Genomic DNA, 22,976 nt, shown 5'->3' on the forward strand with positions numbered 1-22,976 from the left:
CATTTTAAAAATCGGTTCCGGACCAGACCGGTTCAAAACCGGTAAAACCGGTCTGGTTCGGTCCTGTCCGGTCCGATTTTTCGGTTTGAGTTTACACCCCTAGTAACCCATGTATTTGCACATTGAAAATAGCATAATTTAAACTGATTTCTTGAAGAGTAGCACCTAGTGGCCAAGGTTTCAGTATAAGTAAATGCCCTTTAAAGTTCCAAGGGACCTGATTTAGCACTCTGAATTTATCTTGAGTGGATCTAAAGGTGAAAATAAACTTGTTTATCTCCAAATCCTCAATGAGAAAACTTTTGATGAAGTTCCATGAGGTCTTTATACTTGAATGGATTGCAAATTTATTCAGAGGCCGATCAGCTACTAACCTTCCTATCAGGATTTTGTCTGAGTTTGCTTTTGCAGTTTCTGGAGCAGGTTGAAGACTCATATCACTCCATGAGAGAGCTTCCATTTGTGAGATTAGAGATTCCATGTCCATCAAGATGCTCGTTTAGGTTGAAGAGATCGATGAGTGTAAGGAAGTGTGAAATATTAGTAGCTAAGCAACAATAAGTGTAGAAATATTATCCACCTCCTAGATAGAGAAGCTCTGACTTCTTTCTAGCCAGTTTTTGTTTCCCTGTCATTTGTGAAATATTAACAATTAGACTGTAGAGCCTTGATCACAAGGAGTTTGAATTAGCATTAGATGTGGCGAGATCTATATGGTTGAGGAATGTAGTTGTACATGGGGAGGACTTGTCACCTTAACAAGTTCTACTACTATCAATCAAACAGTCCTACGAGTGTTTGAGTAATGTTAGATACAGTCTTCATCCGAAAACTGCAATACAAGCTTAGACAATTTTATCTTTAAATTTTTTTAAAATTACAAAATTATTCCTTCTAAAATGATGTTTTTTCTCATTTAATAAAGGGTCTGCATATATAATCTCCAAGTAAAGACTGTAAATAGAATTTTTCTTCAAAGAATTAGCTCAACTGAAGTTACAGCAAGTGCAACAAATTGATATAGCCTTAAACAACAAGTGGTGTGTGCCTGAATCTAATTACTACAAAGCTAATTGGGGCATTGCTGATAATGAAGTTGCACAAAAATTAAAGTTGGAGCGGATATTGTCACGATTAGAGCACTAATATTAGACTAGCCAAATATCAGTCAAGTCTAAATTTTGACTAATTTTTTTCAAAATCAACTGCAATGGACAAGCCAAATCACTTCAAGTCAAGTTATGAGATACAATAAATGGAAAACAAAAGCCATATTTGATGAGTTACTACTCACCAACCAAAAGAATATTTTATTAAAAAGTATTTCATTTATTTTCCTTTCTTCTTCCTTTCTCTTCTTTTCTTCTTCATGTTAAATAATTTGTTTAGAGAATAAGAATTAACTTATTAATTAATATATGAAGTGTATTTATAAAATATAAAAAAATTATTAAAATATATAATATTATATTATTATTTTGATTTTGGAATGGCTAGTTTAATATAAATTAACCTCTTCAAAAATTTTAGTTTTAGCCAAAATCTCAAGTTTTAGTCAAACTTTGAACTTGACAATGCCAACGCTCTTTAGAGATCATGAAGGTTGAGAGTTAGCTTCAATAGAAAAACCATACCTTTGTTTGGAACCCATTGCTACAAGACCCACCGGACCGGATCGAACCGAACCTATTACACTCTTATTCGACAATGAGGTGTTGATTATGGTAGTCCATATAATAATAATATATGTATGTATTTCACTGGAAGCACGATGCCATGTGCTGTGCAACCAATTTGAACTACTATTTTAGCATGCTACAAGTTTTAAGGTATTTCACTCTAAGCTTAAGGTAGTGCTGCGCAAGGCTACCAGCTTCAGCCTTTCAGGAATGCAATTGTTCGTATGTTTTAGAACTTCCGACAGAAATAAAGTTTGTTGGGTTCTACTGGGTCTGGGTCCCTATAAGAATCTGATGGGCCTAGCCCAAAGTTTAGCCACAACACTCATATCTAAAACTTGAGGGAGGCGGGGCGGGGGGGATGAGAGATTTTATTTGAAAATCAATGCACAAACGATTTGACACTCTTAGAGTCTAAAATTTAAAAAAAAATGATTTTGTGCATTAATACGTGTATTCATTCAATATGATTAGTTAAAAATAGTGCTAATTTAAATTTAAAATATAAAAGCAACAATATTAATACGTAGATTAGTACGCAAACTTATTTGTACGTAACAAAACTTAAAATTTATTTCCATTATTTGCCATTTGGGCTGAAAGTTGCCTCCTTGTGCAGCCCCTAATTGCCCCTATATATGGTAGCATTGCAAACTAGAGGTGCCACGCCGCCGCAAAGGCACGTGATTAAGTAATCAATATGCCTTTCTCAAAGATTAGAGCTTAGAAAGTGTATAAAAGATTAGGGTTTGGAACACAAAACAATAAAATTGTCCCTTAGGAAGTAGACAAAAAAGCAGCTTATTCCAATGAATTAACATCATTATCTCCACCAATGTTCAACATATAAATTGAGGAATCTTCAATAAGGTCAGCTAGCTGCATTAGATTATATATATAATTGAACATCATTCATTAGATTATATAAATGAGGAATTTTATTTTTTATTTTTGCACTTTTTGTGGTTGCTAGGGCCACTGTAGAGTCAATTTATATTGAGCTCCATTGCTCAACTCATGTTTTGTTTTTTTATCTTTGCAAACACCACTAGTTTTAAGGATTTTAAAAATATTTACTACAAGAAAATTGATTATTTGTGACCAGTTATTTTCAACATTAATTTTTTTTTATCCTTGAAAACACTACTTGATTTTCTTGTAGAGATTAGGAAATATATATATATTAATCTTTTTCAGTCAAAATTGTTAAAATTAATGTCACGTGATCACTCAAATGGAACATAAGCTCAATAGCGAAGTTTTATAATATTAAGTAATAAAATCCACTCTTCACATGCATTATTTAGAGCAGAAGTCTTAAGTTCAAATTATGAATTTACACTCTTTTTCATTTAACTAAATATTTCACATGTTGAAGCTCACTTATTGAAGAGAAGTCTGGCCTAAACACCACATTTAAATCAAATACCATGATCATCATCATCCTTATAAAATTTCATATATCAAAAGTACTTGCTTGTTTTACCTATAATGTGCCTAGTCCTAAAGATTTCTTTTACTTGATGGCTACACTCAACATCTAATTCGATCTCATCATTTTGATCCCTTTAATTTCATTTCTTTTCTTTTCTTTGCTTTGCTTTGCTTTTGATTTTGGTTGAAATGGTAGCTAAATTCACGGGCAGGTAGTTGAACCAATTCTACAGAAACTAGCCTCCAGTTGATCTTAAAATCACCTAACCAAAAGCTCCAAAAGGACATCATGAGCTTCATGTTGGCCGGCCGGTTGCCTATCTAGCAGCTTTCAAGTAAGGACTGCATATGATATATAGGATTCACTCACCAATACTTTATTTCCCCTACATTTAATTATTTCCTTCAGTTTCTACCATTAATGCCAACATGCAGCCACCCCACAAGCCTACCCTACATCAGCCAATTTTCATCTTAAATTTCATCAAAACAACATTATTATTCGTAAACTTCAAACAAAACCCATTATTCAGGCAAACATAAAAGGACCACATGACAACATGTGAAAATAATACATCTTTTTTAAATGAATTTATTAAGCTCTAGCTATCCATTATGAAGGAGCTAGTACTCCTTTAATTTTCTCGCAGCCCTTAGAACATAGAAGAGGGAAGCCACCTCAAAACCTATGTGATCATGTCCTTTTTCTGCACGGATATGGTCCAAACTTGGTATTGGGTGAACTATCTTGGTCCCCAAAATTTGGCTCATCTTGATCCACTGATGTGAACCTTCGTTAGGTTCCAGATTTAAAGGAACATAAGGTACGTACCTACTCATGGCAAGTTCCCTTGCTCCCTTTTTTAGTGTGGTCCTAACTTCGATCCTAAAATTGATACAGACCAAACACATAGTCAGAGATCAACTCAAGTCTTTGAAACATCCAAACTAAGGCCTTGTTTGAATAATGAATTGATCTTAATTCATCTCATCTCTTATCTTATCTAATCATGCTACAACAAATTGAACTTGTTGTCGGCAAAGATTTCTATTACTGGCGGTTGCGTTCATGGAAAAAAAGTATATAGATTCGTGGGAAATTGTAGTTTCAGTTAATCAGAATTTGTGGGTAATGATAATTAATTTTGACGAGCATGTAATCGTCGCTGATTATTTCCGACAACGAGTAATTTCAAGAAGCTCAAGTCTTAGAAATAAAACTGGTGGCAAATGGGCATATTTGTTATAGTGGATCATTAAAATTTTTCCAAACTTTCATATAAAATATATATAATAAACAATTCAACTTTTTCATATCTTAAAATAAAAATTATATTATAAAATTATATTCTAATAATATTTTATTCAACTTTCAACATTCAACTCAACTGACATCCATCCGTTCGAATTTTGTTTCAAATAAGTTTCGAAATTATAATGCAAGGTCTACCTATATATTTATTTGAGTCGAGATTTGCTGATCTAGCTGTTTCATAATGTGTATCGAATGTTAGCCCTAATTAATTCTGAGTCTCAATTGGATTGAGCTGTTAATCTCATGCACGTACATCATGATGATCCTATTTCAATATTTTCGGCTCAATGATCTACAAAACTTATGGTTGTAGACTTAATATATATGGACCTTATTAGCTAGACTTGTAGGTGGTCCATATTAATTAAGTGGAAGATACATATATACGACCTTTTCCTAAAGGAACGACTTCTAGAAATGAGCTACTTATTTAACCAGTTTTATGACATTGGTACATATCGAATCATGGGTTGTACGTCGGAATTCGATCTTGACGATCGAGTTCCTTACATTTTAAACACTTCAGTTATATACTCATCAAAACTTACCTGCATATGATATAACACATCATGATTTAGTAATGAATTAATGTGATAAATCGTTCATAGGGTTAATGTGAGATCTAAACCAATTAATTAAGTTGAACTTAATTATTAATATCTTTTTTTATAAGTAAGAAGTAGTTTTATTAGAAATGAATGTATAGGCAAAGACCATGTACGTAGGAATTAAATACATTTTAGGAAATAAAAAGCGATTCCAGAAAATTATGAATAGAAGCTATCACTAAAGTAGAAAACCAAAACAACAAAGAGTGTGTATAAAGAAATTCTAAAATTGTTCCAAAGTCCGCTCCTTATCATTAAAACAATCCTCATTGATCTTTTCTATCCAAATGCACCACATAAGATACAAAGAAACTATCTTCCAAGTTGCATCCACTTGAGAACAACCACGAAACCGATTCCAACACGCAAGAATTAAGATCAACCACTTTCAAAAGCATCACTCAAGCCAAGCCGATTCTATAAAAAAATACCATCCCACAAAGTCCTTATCACCTCACAATGCAAGAGTCGATGATCCATGGTTTACCCCTTTTTTTTACACATGAAACACAAATTCATAACTATAATACACTATTTCCTTCAATTATCCAACATCTAAATCTTTTCAAGAGAGACAGCCTAAATGAAAAAAGCAGTTTTGGAAGGCACGTGAGACCTTCAGATACACTTTCAAGGAAAGGATCGGAAGATTATTCTAAAAAGTCAACAACTTATAGTACAAACAAACAATGAACTTTTTACAGACTTCCACAACAGCCTCAAAGAGTATAAAAAGCTTAAGAAAGCTTCAACGTCGTCAATCTCCCAATCCTGAATAGCTCTAGTTAAGCAAATATCCTACTGAATTGAGCCATTAGAATGATAGGCCAAATCAGATACAGCAGCACACCAATCTGAAGCCAATTGAAAGATGGCCGAAAACACACTATTGAGGGCTCGATCACCACACCAAATGTCTAATTAGAAACAGATCTTAGATCCCTCTCCAACAGCATAACTAACAGGACTAACAAAACTCTCACAACCCTTTCTAATAAACTTCCAAATACTCACACCATAAACCCCCCGAACTTCATTAGAACACCAACTCCCAAGCACTTCCTTACTTCCGATCAATGACCTCCCTCCAAAGCGACTCTTCTTTTTATTGATATCTCCATATATAGCCACTTCCCCAATAAAGTTATATTTAATTATATATATATATTAATATCTAAAAAATCAACTTCACAAGATAGCACTCCTTGAAAACATACTAGAACATCTTGATGATATGTCATTGTAAATTAAAGAACATGTTTTCTCGAAGAGAAAATTCTCTTGTTTTAGTTTAAATTGAATAATGTTTATGTCCTTTTAAGGAACACAAGATCAATTGGGTTAAGCAGCTCAAAGAAGAAGGTGACGAGCCAATTGCTTTCATCTTTCTTAAGGTTCATAAATAATGTTCATAGTAAGGGACCTACAAAACACTACTAGTTACGGAAGAATTCAAATAATCTCATATAAAATTTTACAAATTTTGATAATTAGTTGTTGATGAGGATCCTCAAAAATTGAGAGGACCATATCCGACAAAGGAGAGCTGCCTCATGATGAGAGCGACCCATGGTACAAGTACCTTATTAACATATTACCAACAAAAGTTAGAAACAAAAAACTGAAAAGCAATTGGGTCCCTCTGGAGACAATTTTTCTAAGTACATGATCGATCACTGGATTGGTTCTATGCCTCCGCATGCGCCCAACAATGCATGTGGTTTGGAATGTCTTTGATCAAATGATGTGCATGCAAAAAACAGGAATAGATCATGGGGTGTTTCAGATAAGATTATTAAGGTAGAGATTAATGCTATCCTATAGAACACGCACGCTCTCTCTCTCTCTCTCACATGATAATTCTCTGTTAACTAATATAATTAATGAAAGGAATAATTGTCACTATCTATTGGTATACATCGAGATATCATGATTTTTATATATAATAAATATTATTTATAAAAAAAATTATATTTATAAGTTGATGTGCATGCATGGCGATGACAGATCATTCACTTTGTAAGATAAATTATCTTTTTACAAATTAACCTTGTCAAAGAAATTCTATGATCAAGAAATTAATTATTAACTTTGTTAATATATTAGTTTTGACTCTATAAGAAACTAAATTCTCTTGCAAATCAAATCTTGTCGATCACTACTCTGAAGAATGTATTCTACACATAGATTACAACAATAACTTGCTTGTTTTGATAAAGAAATCCTATGATATTATTATCATATGGGTACGAATTTGGTGCTCGGTAGTATATAAGATAAATTTTTTAGTTATAAATTTTTTTTATAAAAATAAATTCACAAACTGACTTGATTTTATGTATTACGTCAAATTGAAAAGTTACTTTTATTACAGAATAAATCTAACGTGTGACATGAAATCATGTCAATTTACAAGTTTATTTTTATAAAATCTTCTTAAGAATACAACCCTCTCATTTATAATACAAAGCATTTATGGTAAGAATTAGCTAGGAACGTCTTTGTTTTCACATAAGTTATCATCATTCATGAGTTGAGTGGTACACATGAGTGTGACATTGATAGTTGGTCTAAGACTGAGATAACATTTTCTTTTGTGAAAAATAAAAAAGGTCGGTGCATGGTGGCATCATCCAATGGGGACCATGCCTAATGTCACAGACTCACAGTAGACATTGATTCCTGATTTGGTTTTATTCAACAATAACTCAATAACAAATTAACTTACCTCAAAAAAATTAAAAAAAAAAATAACAAACTAACTCTCAAATCCTAATTTGGTTTCGTTAATAACTATTCACTACTCTACACCTCACATTCTATGAAAAATACTCTCAAATTTCAAGAAAAAAAATTATAAGTGTCGAATGTAAAAATAAATAGTTACTGATGCATAATATTTCTTATTTTTTAAATATTCTTAATTATTAAAAAAATACAAAATTTTATTAATAATTATTTACTTAACTATTAAATAAAAAATAAATTAATTAAAAAATTAAAATACATAAATAATATAATTAAACAATAAATTAAGTTACTCCACTAACATCTTCCTTCACGTTTTATTGCTCTTAACATCTAGATCTAGGTGCTAAAAAAGAAGTCCACGCCTTGCGAACGAGAAGCCGGCAAATTCAACGGAACGAACACGTCCGGTCCCCCTACCAAATTCAAAATCTTTTTTTTTTTTTGAGGAAAATAAAAAAGAAAAGAAAAGAAAATATACAATTTTAGATTTTCGTTTTGAACAAAAGTGGACGAATTATTTCCAAGAATTGAAAAGAAAATTAAAAAAAAAAAATTAAAATCTTCAATTTTAAATAAACGGACAAACCGCTTTGCTTGCACTGTTACCACTGTACTGTCCCTTCTTCCCAGAGCCCTCTCAGTGTCTGTCTGTGTAACGGATCTCATCCCATACCTCTCTCTCCGTCTCTCTCAAGTTACTATTTTTACAAAACCCTCTCTCTCTATCGAAGACTATCGTTTCTTTGAACTAAGGCCTCGTGAAGTGCATGTGAAGCTTGGGGAAAGATCCGGGACTTACCTCTGCTTTTTTTTATTCCGGTGATTAATGCAGCGTTTCCCTTCTTGCTTTTTTGTTCCTTCTCTTCTTTCTTGTTCCCTTTATGTGATGTCACATCTAGTCCCTTTTCTATCTCACCACCTTATCTAATTCTCTCCCTTCTGTCAAAATCCGTAATCTTTTAAGGTTTTTAGAGCAGGGGGGTAGAGATTACGGATTCTGATTACTTCCCTGATTTAAAAACATGGGTTTCCTTTAGTTTGCTCTGTTCTGAGTTTTACATGTTGAAAGCCGAGAGTTTGGTTTGTGCTTTGTAATCTCACGCATTGGACCTAAGGCGGTGTTTTGTGGTTGCAAGTTCTGCTTCTTGTGGAGTGGCATTTGAATTGGTTACTTGAAGCTTGATCTTTTAGAATTCATCTTCGTGGGTCAAAGTTCTTGCAGCGCTAACTTTCTGGTTTTGTTGGTGGGTACCATATCATGCCTTTGAGGGAGAAATGGTCCATTTGAAACCTTGGTTGCACTCGGGGGTAGTTTTTCCCCCCCTTTAAAGTTTGGGTGTTATTGTTGAAATGGGGTTAAGGGATTTTTCACCGAGTGATGGGCGATCTCTAATGGCTTAAATTTCAGCATTAATGCGGGCTTTGCTGTGCCATCAGTGATATATACTTGGTGGGTATTAACTGTTTAGGAATTTTGTTGCTCCTTTAACGCCATAACTGCGAAGATTGGAGACATTAATTCAATAATAAAAGCTATATACTTTGATTTGTTTCTGTTATTGGGTGCATTGATGGTCTGATCATGACCAGAGCTGTCCGCGATAGGATTCTCAAGGATGCAAATGGTGATACCGATGATCATCTACGCAACCACATCCATTTGACAAATTGTATTCATTTGAAGAACCATATGCACAAGCATAGCCCCATATCAGCCGATAGGTCTATTGTGAGGGACCTTGTCGCCCTTCAGAGGTCAAGATCTCTCAGGGACCCTTCTGCAAGTCCTCCCTCTTGGCATTCAACTTCAATTGTTGATCTACTCCCAAAGAAGGGTGAAAATGATTCCATGCTTCGGGAGGCAAGAAGGTCTACAGCCACTGAGCACCAGAGAGAAGCTAGGAGAATGCTGGGAAGCTCGCCACCCTTAGCAAATTTAGCCACATCAAAAGTTGCTCCTGGTGAGGTTGGTGGGGGTAATGATGGAATAGCGGCCATCAGTGAATGTAGTAGCAAGAGTGGAGTTGGGAATGGTAGAAGAGTTAGGAGAGAGGAATCTAGTCGGAAGACTAGTAAGACTGATATTTTGGGTGGCAATGAGGAGTCTCCACTTGATCAAGATGGTAATGATTTGGCTCATGATTTGGAGAACTCTGACCTGAAAGATAGGAGAAGTAAACCAAGGGGGAAGCATATTGGAAATATCCAGTTAAAGAGTCTCTCTGAGCAGTTGAATGCTGTTCGTATGGATAGTGATGATGTAGCATCTTCTATCATCCGTCTTCATGGAAAACATTCTCGACCTGAGAAAACTATCAGGGAACCAGAAGCCAGCATTCCTGGGTACTGCAGTGGGTTAAGTAGAGTTAAAAGGCACAAGTTTCGAGGTGCAAGAAGAACTAAAGCTCCTACAGGTGCAAGAGATATTGTTGCTCAGAATGAATTCGATCGGGGATTGTCTGTGGCATTTAATACATTAGCTCAGGATTCAGGCCGTCCTAAGTATTCCATGGAGGAGGGAGAAGAAGAATATGTTGATTCAAATGTCCCAAGGGCTCCAAGAAATGGGTGTGGGATTCCTTGGAATTGGTCAATAATTCATCACAGAGGTAAAACTATTCTTGACATGGCTGGAAGAAGTTTGTCTTGTGGTCTGTCGGACTCAAGGTTAAAGAAAGGAGGTTCAACTACCCATGGGAGAGAAATGTCTGACACACCAATGCCATCCGACTACTCGACCCTATCTACAGGATCCGATACAGAGGCAATGCCTCTTCTAGTTGAGGCATCTGGATCTCAGGGAAGCACTGAAAATGCTGGTTGGATCCATGAATATTCCGGTGAGCTTGGTATCTTCTCTGATAATTTGTACACACACGATGTTGATTCTGACCTTGCCTCTGAAGCCAGATCTGGGGATCAACGCAAGTTGAATGGCTATCGCAACAGTAGACACCAAAGTTTGACACAAAAGTACATGCCAAGAACCTTCAGGGATCTTGTGGGACAGAATTTGGTCGCACAGGCTCTTTTAAATGCTGTGATGAAAAGGAAGGTTGGATTGCTATATGTGTTTTATGGACCTCATGGCACTGGTAAAAGCTCTTGTGCCCGCATATTTGCCAGAGCATTGAATTGCCAATCTTCGGAACATCCTAAACCTTGTGGCTTTTGCAATTCATGCATTGCACATGACATGGGTAAGAGTAGGAACATAAGGGAAGTTGGCCCAGTTAGTAATTTTGACTTCGAGAACATTACAGAGTTACTCGACAATACGATTGTCTCCCAGCTGCCATCACAGTATAGGGTGTTTATCTTTGATGACTGTGATACTTTGTCCCCTGATTGCTGGAGTGCCATATCAAAGGTCATTGATCGAGCTCTCAGACGCGTGGTTGTTGTCCTCGTCAGTTCAAGTATTGATGTTTTGCCTCATATAATCATATCCAGGTGCCAGAAGTTCTTTTTTCCAAAGCTGAAGGATGCAGATATTATATATGCTTTGCAGTGGATTGCAACCAAAGAAGATCTGGATATTGATAAGGATGCACTAAAACTCATTGCATCAAGATCAGATGGATCATTGAGGGATGCTGAGATGACTCTTGAGCAACTGAGTTTGCTTGGTCAGAGAATTTCTGTTCATCTGGTTCAGGAACTGGTAAGTTCTTTTTCACTTTTGATTTCACCATCAGAATTTGAATGCTATGCTGTTCATATATACTCTTTATGCTTGTTAATGTTTATCACATACGAAAAAATTGCAACCTAACATTTCTTGCTAAGAAAGTTGGATGTTATTGATATCAAATGAGCAATTTTATATCCTAGAGCACTTTTAAAAAAAAGTATATATCCTAGAGCAGAGGATCTTGATCTCTTTGTTCCTATAGCTGGTGGCTTCTTTATCATGCTCACTTCCTCAATCACAATGTCTTAACATGATGTCTTCATCTTGGACCAAAAGATATAAATAAGCTTGAAAACTATGCTTGTAGATATCCATGGTGGCAGAACATGAAACACTAAATCTGGTAGTGCTCGTCTGTGCCGATTTCCCTTAAGAAAGTTAATTATTAAAGTGTGGCTGTCAGGTTTCTTTAAGTTAGATGATGACATCGTAGCACCCTTCAACAGCTCCTGAACAATACCAGTTTCAAAACTTGCCACTATCAACTTTTAAAAATCTGCCAACCCCTGAACTCCAGACTTATACGCAATAATAGCCCCCTCTTTGGTACCAGATGAATTAGAACCATTAATAAATCTGAACAAATGAACTTCAGATTGCAAAATCTGAGAAGGAAGTTGGCAGGAGAGTTCTTGGACTCGTCAACCCCATAAACCCAGTCAAACCATTACCCAAGGTAACTTCCTTTGGGTAGCCTCTCTTTCCCATGGAAGCAAATTTGGAGGAATAAGTTTCCGATGAGAGTAACTTTCTTTGTTGGACAGCAACTCTAGAGATCCTCACGTGCTACAAGCTTAGAAAGACACACATGATTGTGGTGGATTTGTGTTGTACATGGATGAGGAGTGGGGAGATGACAGACCGTCTATTTGGCATAATCCAATTGAGCCCCAAAATTCTAAAGAGGCAGGTTTTGTAGCTCTAAGACGGTTACTTTCTGGAAGCTGATTCGATCTTGTGTTATGTGGTGCATATGGAAGGAAAAGAATGACAGGAATTTTGAGGAATAGGAGAAGATGGTGGCAATGGCAAAAGTGAAGGATGTTTTCTCTAGAACCCTTTCTCTTGGATCACTACCTGTTCTTTTTTTTTTTTTTAGGATTTTTTTACTGTTTAATTTTTTTCTATTTAGGTGGGTATATTGTACTCTAGTTAGCTGGATAACATCCTTTTTTATTTCAATAAAACTTAACTTATCAAAAGAGAGAAATATGATGACTTTTCCAATATTTTAATGCAAGCTTTTGGAGGAAGTGTTTGGTGCTTTTTTCCGTTCCCTAGGGTTTTGTGGCTAAAAGATAGACATTTGTTGTCTGATATATATATATATATATATATATTTATATCAAGGGTTTTTGGATTTATGTCTAGGGATTGTGAGGCAAAATGATAACAGATAATAGCTATTGGTGAGACATAGATATATGGAATGTTGGTTTTTTTATAAATCATGACATGCTCATGAGGATATAATATAAGAAAATGTTGTTTTGGGGCTAGAATGCTTAGATTTTTTATAGGCATTATAATTTAATTTTGATTTATGGGATCATTGATACATATTTATTGAAAATTACTCTTTATTGCCCTTAAACTAACGCTCTTTTGCAATGCGACTACCAAAGCTATCAAAATTATCACTTGATGCTCCAAACTACCAGTACCTTTTCACTTTGGCCCCTTCTTAGATCTAACTGTTAAAATTGTGCCAAGCCACCTTTTTGTCCATCTCAATGGCTAGATCTTAACAAGGGGGTAAATTACAAGTTATGTTTCAAATTAAGCTAAATGAAAACTTTAGTTGTTTGACGATCATATTGCAAAAAGAATGGAAGTTCAAAGCGGGTAATGTGTGATTTTCCCTATTCATTTTTTTGGCCTAATAGATGTAGTACAATGGTGTGAATGAAATCGTTTTATAGTCATAGGTGTTTGTCACACTACAAAAGTTGTAGGCAAAATAATTGAGTATAGCTTTGATGGATTGTACAAGAACTAAAATTAACTTATTAGGCCTTATATTTATATTTACTTTTAGCTGTACATATCATTAGGGGATAAAATATTTTACTTCTAGTTGTTTAGTGTATCTGCTTTACCTCGTGCTTGTTGGTCTCCCATATAATTTTTTTTCTTAGATTTCAAAGGTCTGGTCAGTTTTCCAATTTCTTTTAGCATGGATAAACACCTTTCATTTGATTGCAGCTATTGTTTTAAAATGTGCAAGTGTGACTTCCTTTTCTTACCCCCCTATGGCGTCCGTAGGGGTGTCAAAACCCAACACGACATAAAACAAGCTATTGTTGCCCCTTTTTTTTCCTTTTTTTTTTTTGATAAGTAATAATTTTATTCAAAGAAATAGGCATAAGCCCAAGTACACAGGATGTATACAAAGAAAATACCTACAACTTCCAGAAACAAAAAGAAAACTAACACCATAAAGCTAAAACAGATGCAGAAAATTACCCACCATTACAAAAGCTTTAGCCCAAGAACTCATAGTACTCAAGAAAAAATCCCTAAGATCTCCCAAAGAACGTTCTCTATCTTCGAAGCATCTCCCATTTCTTTCGAGCCAAATGCACCACATAAGACAAGGAGGAATCATTTTCCAAGCACTCGCACCTTCTTACAGCCCTTCACACCCTTCCACCCTACCAATAAATCCACCACTTCCCTGGGCATTACCCAATGTAATCCTGTCCAACTCAAAATCTCGTTACACAAGAATCTTGTCACTCCGCAGTGAAGGAAAATGTGATTTACAGATTCTCCATCCCTTTTGCACAAAACACACCAATCAGCAATAAACAAACCTCTCATTCTAAGATTATCAGTAGTCAATACTTTGCCCAAAGTAGCCACCCAACAGAAAAAAGCAACCTTAGAAGGAACTTTCACTTTCCAAATACTTTTCCAAGGGAATACACAACTACTATGGCTTGACAAAATTCTGTAATAAGATGAAACTGTAACTTAGCGTTTCCAGCAGGAATCCACACCATGCAATCCTCTCTATCTTGCACCCGTTTTGAGCTGTAAATTTTAACCAGCAGAGCCTTAACTTCATCCACTTCCCAGTCATTAACATCCCTTTTAAAAATAACATTCCATTCAACCTTATTGTTACCACTGCAATACAAATCACAAACAGCTGCATTTTGATCCCTTGCAATTCTGAAAAGGGCAGGAAATTCCAGCTTAAGAGCAGTATCCCCACACCACAGATCATGCCAAAAGAGTATCCTCTTTCCATCTCCCATCTTCAATCTGAAATTATTGGAGAAGGAATCCCAACCTTTTCTAATAAATTTCCACAAACTAACCCTGTAAGCTCCACTAGATGCTTTAGAACACCAACCTCCCCACAAACTTCCCTATTTCACATCTATCACATTTTTCCGTAGAGCTTTACTCTCCAATTGATATCTCCAAAGCCATTTCCCAAGTAAAGCTCTATTAAAAACCCTTAAATCTTTAATCCCCAAACCACCGCGATCCAACAGTTGACAAACCTTCTTCCAACTAACCAAATGATACTTCTTTTCCTCACTATGCCTCCCCATAAGAAGTTTCAAAATAAACTCCCAATTCTCCTTTCAACCCTTGCCGGAAGAGGAAAAAGAGAGAGGAAATAGGTGGGCAAGTTAGACAAAGTACTTTTTATAAGAGTCAGTCTTCCCCCCTTAGACAAGAAAATCCTCTTCCATCCAGCTAACCTCCTTTCAATTTTTTCAATCACCCCAACCCATATGTTTACAGCTTTAAAAGAAGCCCCCAAAGGAAGTCCAAGATACCTCAAAGGCAATAAAGAGATTCTGCACCCCAGTAAGTTTGCCAAATCTGATAAATTCTGAACATCACCCACAGGAACAATTTCAGACTTCGATAAATTAACTCTTAACCCCGAAGCAGCTTCAAAACACAGCAGAAGTGCTCTTAAAGCACGTATATTATCCGAATCAGGCTCACTAAAAAGCAAGGTATCATCAGCAAATAACAAATGGGAAATCTTTAAACTATTCCTTGTCTCATTACCCACTACAAAACTGGACAGAAAATTACCCGCCAAACCCGCTTATTTTAGTGTCGGGTTCACGGGTTGTGTCACATATTGCCACCATAGTGTCCTATCCTCTATTTACTCTCGCTTTTGTCTGCACTCCTAATAACACTGTTTGTAGGCTTAGTTCAAGTCCTCATTTTTTGGTACTTGTGCTGGTATAGTTCACCCTTGCTTGGATAATTCTGACAGTTATCCCCACAACTGTGGCAACTTTGTGTCCTATCTGTTTTCTTACCCCACTTGCTTTCTTCACATTTTATTAGTATTGAATATTCTCTATAATTATTGTATCCATGGTATACAGGATTTCTACCTGCATTACAACAGAAAATTATTTTTTTTTCCTTCACTTTTTCAGGTTGGGCTTATCTCAGATGAGAAATTAGTAGATCTTCTTGATTTAGCACTATCTGCTGACACAATTAACACGGTGAAGAATTTGAGAGTAATAATGGAAACTGGTGTGGAACCATTAGCGTTGATGTCACAGCTTGCTACGGTGATTACTGATATTCTTGCTGGTAGTTATGACTTCAAAAAAGAAAGGCTTAGAAGGAAGTTCTTTCGACGACAACCCCGTGAGTATAAATTTTACCATTATTAAAAATTTACTAATTCATCCATTTATCTACAAGTTATGGTGATGTGGTTTGTATTAGACCTCTGCAGGTCTGTTAATGTGAGCAAACGAATAAGTGTTGTTCATTTATAAGATTGTTGAACCCAGTTTTGTAATCAGCCTCAGCCTTCCTTTTTAGTAATTAATTGTGCATGCCAACTTTTCATCTGTGGCACTTGTGATTCATGCTCAATCTGTTCTTACTGGTTGCAGTATCCAAAGAAGATATGGAAAAACTGCGTCAAGCTTTGAAAACTTTATCTGAGGCTGAAAAACAACTAAGGATGTCAAATGGCAAGTTAACATGGCTAACCGCAGCATTGCTTCAACTTGCTCCTGATCAGCAGTACATGCTTCCTACTTCTGCAGACACTAGTTTTAATCACAGTCCCATGGCCCTAGATGATGCTGGTGGAAGAGATTCAGCCAGGAGAATAGGTGAACATTCCAGGATGCCCAATAAGGGGAGAGGCTTGTCAACAGATGTCAGAGTAGAAAATCTCCTTGCTGGAAGTTCTGCAGATATCTGTGAAACTGGTACGCCTAAGGGTATTAGTTTAGAGAGAAAAAGACATGTTGGCACTGGTGTGGCTCATCAACAGACATCTGCATATGCTGCTGACATGTCTAGGGTAAGTGGCAGGCAGATTTCTGGTAAAAGCCGTAGAGGAACTGAAGATATCTGGCTGGAGGTGCTTGGGAAAACTCAAATCAATGGCTTAAAGGAATTTTTGTATCGAGAAGGGAAGCTGATCTCAGTCAGTTTTGGTGCAGGTACACTCCAACATGCATTAAGAATCATTTACAAGTGCCATGATTGATGCACCACCATCACAGCTTCTATACACTTATCCACATTGCTAGATAGTTTTCACTTCTTTACATGATTTTCTTGTGTTTTTTTTCTCATTCCAGATATGTGTCTACTGTATATGTCGTGTACTTGGGTTGAGCCTTTTGCATTTTTTTATGAAATTTAATTAATTGAAAAAAAAAAAGAACTGAAAACTCTTGGTGCTTGTGAACCCTGATTGTAAATATGCCAAACTCTCCAATTAGTTGAAGTTCTCTCAGTTCTTATAGCATTCAAGAAAATTGGTTTATTGTGAAAATAAACGCCTTGGGGAGTTATCTAGTTAAAAGATAATATAATATTTGGGAACTCCACGAAAGCCAAAAGAGTATGCCTATGAGTTTGAGGCCTATTATGCTATATTAACCACTCACATATGTAGTATATTTCCTATGTGGGAACTTAACCTTTTCTACATTCACGTGTGCATATACTCCACATGGTTTCTTTCTGTTGCCAGATCTTTCACCCAATTTTATTCACAAGAACTTTACATCCATTTTCAAGATTTGAAAAGCAGACTTGCCTTGAAATACTTAAGGGCAAAAGAGGCTTTACATTACAGAAGATTTATAGGGAACCATTCAATTTATTTGATCCCATTTTTTTCTTTCTGACTCGTGTTTTAAAATGTTATAATCATGTAAATCACCCATTTGACTTAACCTTCGTGTCTATCATGTCCTAAACTTTCAATTGTAGGATTGCTCCTATAGGCTTTGCCCAGTGCATCTCTCTGTCAATAGATTGGCTTCTGCGAGAGATTGGCTTCCTACTAATGAAGGGGATGGAGTGCATTGCTTGAGAGATAGGCTTCTTCTGGTCATCGTACATATATGTACATTGATGATCTCATCTTCGAGTGCTTAGTTTGTTTCTGAGATCAAAATCATGAATACTATGTGATGGAGTGATGATGTAAACCCCACTTTGCATATAATTCAAAATGCGAAATGATAAATACAAGCCCCAAATGCATAAGCCTCGCACAAGCCCTTTATAAAAAAGATGACCCCACCATGGAAAAGTGTGAAAAACTCACTTTTTCTTGATGGGGCCCACATTTTTACAAAAGGCTTGTATATTTGGGGCTTGTACCCAGCATTACTCTTGATAGGAATCTGGGAGAGGAACACCACCCTAAATTGTGTTGGCTGCCATTTGATGAAACAAGAAAGATGATCAACATTTCCTTCTTGCTTGTGGGTGTAGCCTAGTGTGTTTCCTCTTAAATAAAAGGAGGTTTTCGTCCAATCCATGGGAAGGAAGCGATTTGCTTGGGGAAAGGCTATCCTCATTGTGTAGCTGACAAACACCATTTGATTTGACTCATTGTTTGCCTCTCAACTGAATATCTTAATGCTTTGATGTGTACTTAGCAAAATATATCCACTCTCCAGTTGGGATACCCTACCTCTTATTGCCACTCAAAAAATATTAAAACTTGTGCTCGTGATTTGTTAGCATGGATTAGTTTGGAAATTTTTCGAATTAGGTCGAGCTGATTCCAAATGCATTTCCAGTCTAGTTAACTATCTTTATTTTGATTTGGAAGGTAGACTGATAGCATCAAAGCTTCAGATATTTTCAACTACTGTACAGATTCTTTTAGTACCAGCAGAAGGTTTAAGCTGTATTCTTTTCTTTTGCAAACAGTCCCTTGCTTATCTTAGAGCCATTAAAGTAATTGATACACTTCTATCGCCAATGTACAATTCCAATTGCTCTTTGTCATCCTGACTTTAGCACTTTGACCCGTTTATCTTAAATCTGCATGATCTGGAGTCTAGATTTAGTACTTGCATGAAGCTCTTTTTTTTTTAGTTTACTTTTACATGCTATTAATGTTTTCCAAGTTTGTTTATATGCCTTTGTGAGTTTTAAATTACCATGTGAAGAACCCTTTCATTGTCAATTTATCATAAGATGTTGTCTGCTGTATTTATATCTGTAATCAAACTAATTATCGAAACATAGTGTTTATTTGGCATTGGTCATGAGTTTAATCATTAACTTTTGGCTCCTAGTTTTCAGAAAATTATCATTTTTGGATCCTGTGGGTGGCAGACCACGTTCATTATATCTCAATTGCTTTAATATCTGATTTTTCCTGTATATATTAAAGTTCGTTCTTTCAAATTGGGCATCGCAGATTTTCACTATTGGATACATCTTATTTTAGAAACTCTAATGATATACAGTAGCTCTTCTACATTTTCTATCTGTCCAACTAAATCACAAAATTCTTTCAGCCCCTACTGTGCAGTTGATGTTCAGTTCCTACCAAACAAAATCAAGGGCAGAGAAACTTGGGGGGCATATCTTAGAAGCATTCGAGACTGTCCTTGGGTCCCCATTGACAATTGAAATAAGATGTGAATCAAAGAAAGATTCAGCATCGGGTGTGCATGTGCCTCTAATGTTGCCAGCTTCTGACGTCAGCTCGTCTCAAATTAGAGATATCAATAGGGTCAGCACTCAAGCTCAGCTCTTGCAATCTGACAATTCTAAAATGGGAAGGAGTGAAATTGTAGAAGTAGCTGCTTCTCCCCGGGGATCCAAGGGTAATGAACGCATACATAATCTTGTAGCATCTGATAATAGAGGTTTGGGAGGTTCATGTGTTGGAGAAGCAACCATGGCTTCAGCCCCAGGAAGGACGAAATTTGGGGAACAAAGTCAGAGCCAGAGCCTTGTTAGAAGCAAGGTATCTCTTGCCCATGTAATTCAGCAGGCAGAAGGATGTAGCCAGCGAAGTGGATGGTCCAAACGCAAAGCGGTTTCTATTGCTGAAAAGCTTGAACAAGAGAATTTGTACGTAATGCAATTCTATTATTCTTTATCGATATTATTTCATTTTACCTTAAGGAGCGGCCAAATGACTTATCGAACTACTAAATTAGACTACAAGACTTTGATACCTTTACATGTCTGGAAGGAACATTGGCTGTGAACTCCTTTGTCCCCACCTACCTTATATCCATCACTCAATAATAATGAGATGGATCATGACTTGTTATAGACATGAAACCCTTAGCTCTTGGTGTAATAGAAATGAATGTGGGTTATGTGAAATTATTGTAAAAGCTCAATAATGTCCCCTCAATTCAGTAGTTGCGTCATCCTGTGGCTAGATGTTATTCGCCCAATGCCTAATCTTGGCAAATTACTGTATTGGGTAGTTTGAAAGAAAGGAAATGGTCAATTGTTAAATCTAATATTTTTTGAAAAAAGGCCGGAAGTTTTTAAAGTCTCAGAAGATATTTAAAAATATAGAGTACAAGGAAGTAAGAAAAGTAATTTTGGCTTGCAAGTCGAGATAGAAATTGCTTGAACAAAAGAGTTGTCTACTTTGAATTGATAGAAATTGCTTGAACAAAAGAGTTGTCTACTTGAATTCAAAGTTGTTTGAAAAATGCACTGGTGAAGATATTTACTTGCTAGTTTAATATTTTAAAAACAATGGATCCTGTTTTCTATATCTTGAGATTCCTCATTTTCTGGAATGTAATAACAGAAGATCCTTTCGTGTTTATTTTAGTTTTATTATACATACCGTGTAAAAAATGTATAAGTTTCCTAGAACCATAACCTGGATTCATTTTTTCTTCTTTAGCCAAAATAGAACTATTTCGTGTGGAGCTTGGTATTGAGAATATTTTGCACGCTTACAGGCATATTCCCTTCTGAGTTTGAATTAGTTCTAAAAATTCTTAAACTTACAGGAGACTGGAACCTAGATCAAGAAGCTTGCTTTGCTGGAAAGCAACAAGAGTTACTCGTCGGAAGGTAATTCCTGATTGAATTCATGAAGATATTATCAATAAACTTTGTTCAGTTTTCTTGCAACAAGTTAATTCCAGTATTGGAAGAGGCATGCTCTAATCTTTTCCTTGAATGGTATGGGGAGGCACACCATGGATCTGTCTGTCATGGGTTGTAAAAGGGAGAACCTTGGTGTGCTTGTTTTCAGTTATATTGTTAAGGGCTACTTAATGCAGGATGGATGGGGCCCATCTAAGGGTTCTTTACTATCTCTTGCATTATTAACCCTGTTGTCTAGTACCTAATGCTCATCTTGCTTGATTGTTTATAGAGCATAAATGGTTTTAAATGTTTCGATTGAGAGCGACAGAATGGAAAAACCAGGATAGATTGAAGAAGAATAGCACTAGAGGTAGATTGATCAATGGCAAATTGGGTATTTATTGTATGATGGATATACTGAACCTCATAGAGTTTGTGTTCTGCTGTACATATAAATTACAACCAGGCAGGCTAGGTGAATTATCAAAAGGCTGATATTTTGTAAGCCATCCCCTTGGATCATTTCAGACGGCAAGACTCATAAAATGAGCCTGAGTGGGGGCAAACTATTGTTTAACCCACTTCATTGGTTTGTTCATAGTCCATCGCCCTATGATAATACTTCAACCAACACAGAGTACATCCTTATATGAATAATATGTCTATGTTAATTACCTATAAAAAAGAAATATGCCTATGCTTATCACTTCTTTTCATCCTCATTCAAATTTTTTCTAAACGGAAGGTATTGTTTTCTTTCTAGAGCTATGATTCATGTTTCTTTGACGCCATATTAGGATTTGACTGTTCTTAGAGAAGCATTAGCTTAGACAAGAGCTCACATTAATGCAAAAGAATGTTCTTATATGTTTAGCTTTTTCAGTAATTGGTTGGACCTACTGCCAGTCATTACTGAGGTCATTTTAATAAAACTTCTGATTGTTGTCTTTACAAGATTTCCCCAAGTTAAACTATTAAATTGGTTTAGTTGGTTAAATTACACAGCATGACCAATAGTGTTTTTTTTTCCCCTCTTATTCATGTCTAATTCCAGTATGAATAGCAGTTAAATAATGACTATGTTTTGGTGATCGATTTGAGGATGATGCTTATTCTTGTTGGCATCTGCAGCTTTCACGTTTGAAAATCAGGACGCAAAAGCCGCATTCGTTTCTGAAGCTTGTATCCTGTGGAAAGTGTCTCTCTACTAAATCTCCGAGGTAATGGTAAGAATAGAATTATTGGATGGATCAGAAGGGTTGATCGTGCTACCTCATTTGCATTCTTTATCTTTAGGGAGTTTCCTGGTGTTTACTAGCTTAGTTTCTTTGTCAAATCCTTTTTCATTGAATAAAGATATGATTTATATCTGATGAGAATATGTAGGAAAGAAATTAGATTGTGCAGCCCTTTAATTATATTGTTAGGCCTTCTTACATTCAATCAATTGCAGCCTTGTATGATTGGTTGCAGTTTTCATTCCTATTCATTTTAGACACTTGTGCTTATAATAATTAGCCTGTGCAAGGCACTGCATAGGAAATGCGTTATTCTGTAACCATCTGCGTTACAATTGCCTACCTTGACTTCTAAAATGGATGGAGAAATGTAAATAATCCGTGTTATAGAATTGTGAGAAGAGAACCCTCTAGGGGGTTGGCTCAGGGTGTTACTACAAAGTGGCTGGTTCCTCTGTCTCTGTCATTACTCACAACAGCACAGCAATGCTGACCCAAATCTAAGGTTACACATTGGTAATTGTCATTTCCCATTAATAACAATAGGTAATTTTGATCCTCTGTCTCTGTCATTACTCACAACAGCACAGCAATGCTGACCCAAATCTAAGGTTACACATTGGTAATTGTTATTTCCCATTAATAACAATAGGTAATGATCATCTAGAAATGGGGTTGTTTTTGTGCACTCTAGCAGAGGAGCTGACTGAGGCTTTTGATTTTGTTCACATCAGAAGAATGGCCTCACGAGGTGTTTGCACATTGGTTAAACCTCTTGAGTTTAGAAACTAATGTTATTTGAAGGGGTATATGTAAACATATTTTTGAGCTCTCGATGTCTAAAAGTCACTGATTGGTCGTCACTTCTTGGACAAAGTTGAATTATGCAGCCTCTTCTCTGTATCTGAAGAA

General features: G+C 36.0%; 1 protein-coding gene across 2 annotated transcripts; it reads left to right on the forward strand.

Annotated features, from left to right (window-relative positions):
* Window positions 1-8,412: 8,412 nt before the first annotated feature.
* Window positions 8,413-22,674, forward strand: LOC108979605 (protein STICHEL-like 3). 2 transcript variants are annotated; one of them, XM_018950307.2, is made up of 6 exons: window positions 8,413-11,451; window positions 15,906-16,125; window positions 16,380-16,940; window positions 19,272-19,833; window positions 20,745-20,808; window positions 21,958-22,674. In XM_018950307.2, exons 1-6 carry the CDS (start codon window positions 9,370-9,372, stop codon window positions 22,048-22,050), a joined length of 3,582 nt encoding a protein of 1,193 aa, XP_018805852.1. In that variant the 5' UTR covers window positions 8,413-9,369; the 3' UTR covers window positions 22,051-22,674. The 2 variants fall into 2 exon arrangements, with proteins under 2 accessions (XP_018805852.1, XP_035545662.1); XM_035689769.1 differs by lacking the exons at window positions 19,272-19,833; window positions 20,745-20,808; window positions 21,958-22,674 and adding an exon at window positions 17,722-18,137.
* Window positions 22,675-22,976: the final 302 nt, after the last annotated feature.

This window comes from Juglans regia, chromosome 4 (assembly GCF_001411555.2).
Source record: "Juglans regia cultivar Chandler chromosome 4, Walnut 2.0, whole genome shotgun sequence".
Classification (NCBI taxonomy): Eukaryota; Viridiplantae; Streptophyta; class Magnoliopsida; order Fagales; family Juglandaceae; genus Juglans; species Juglans regia.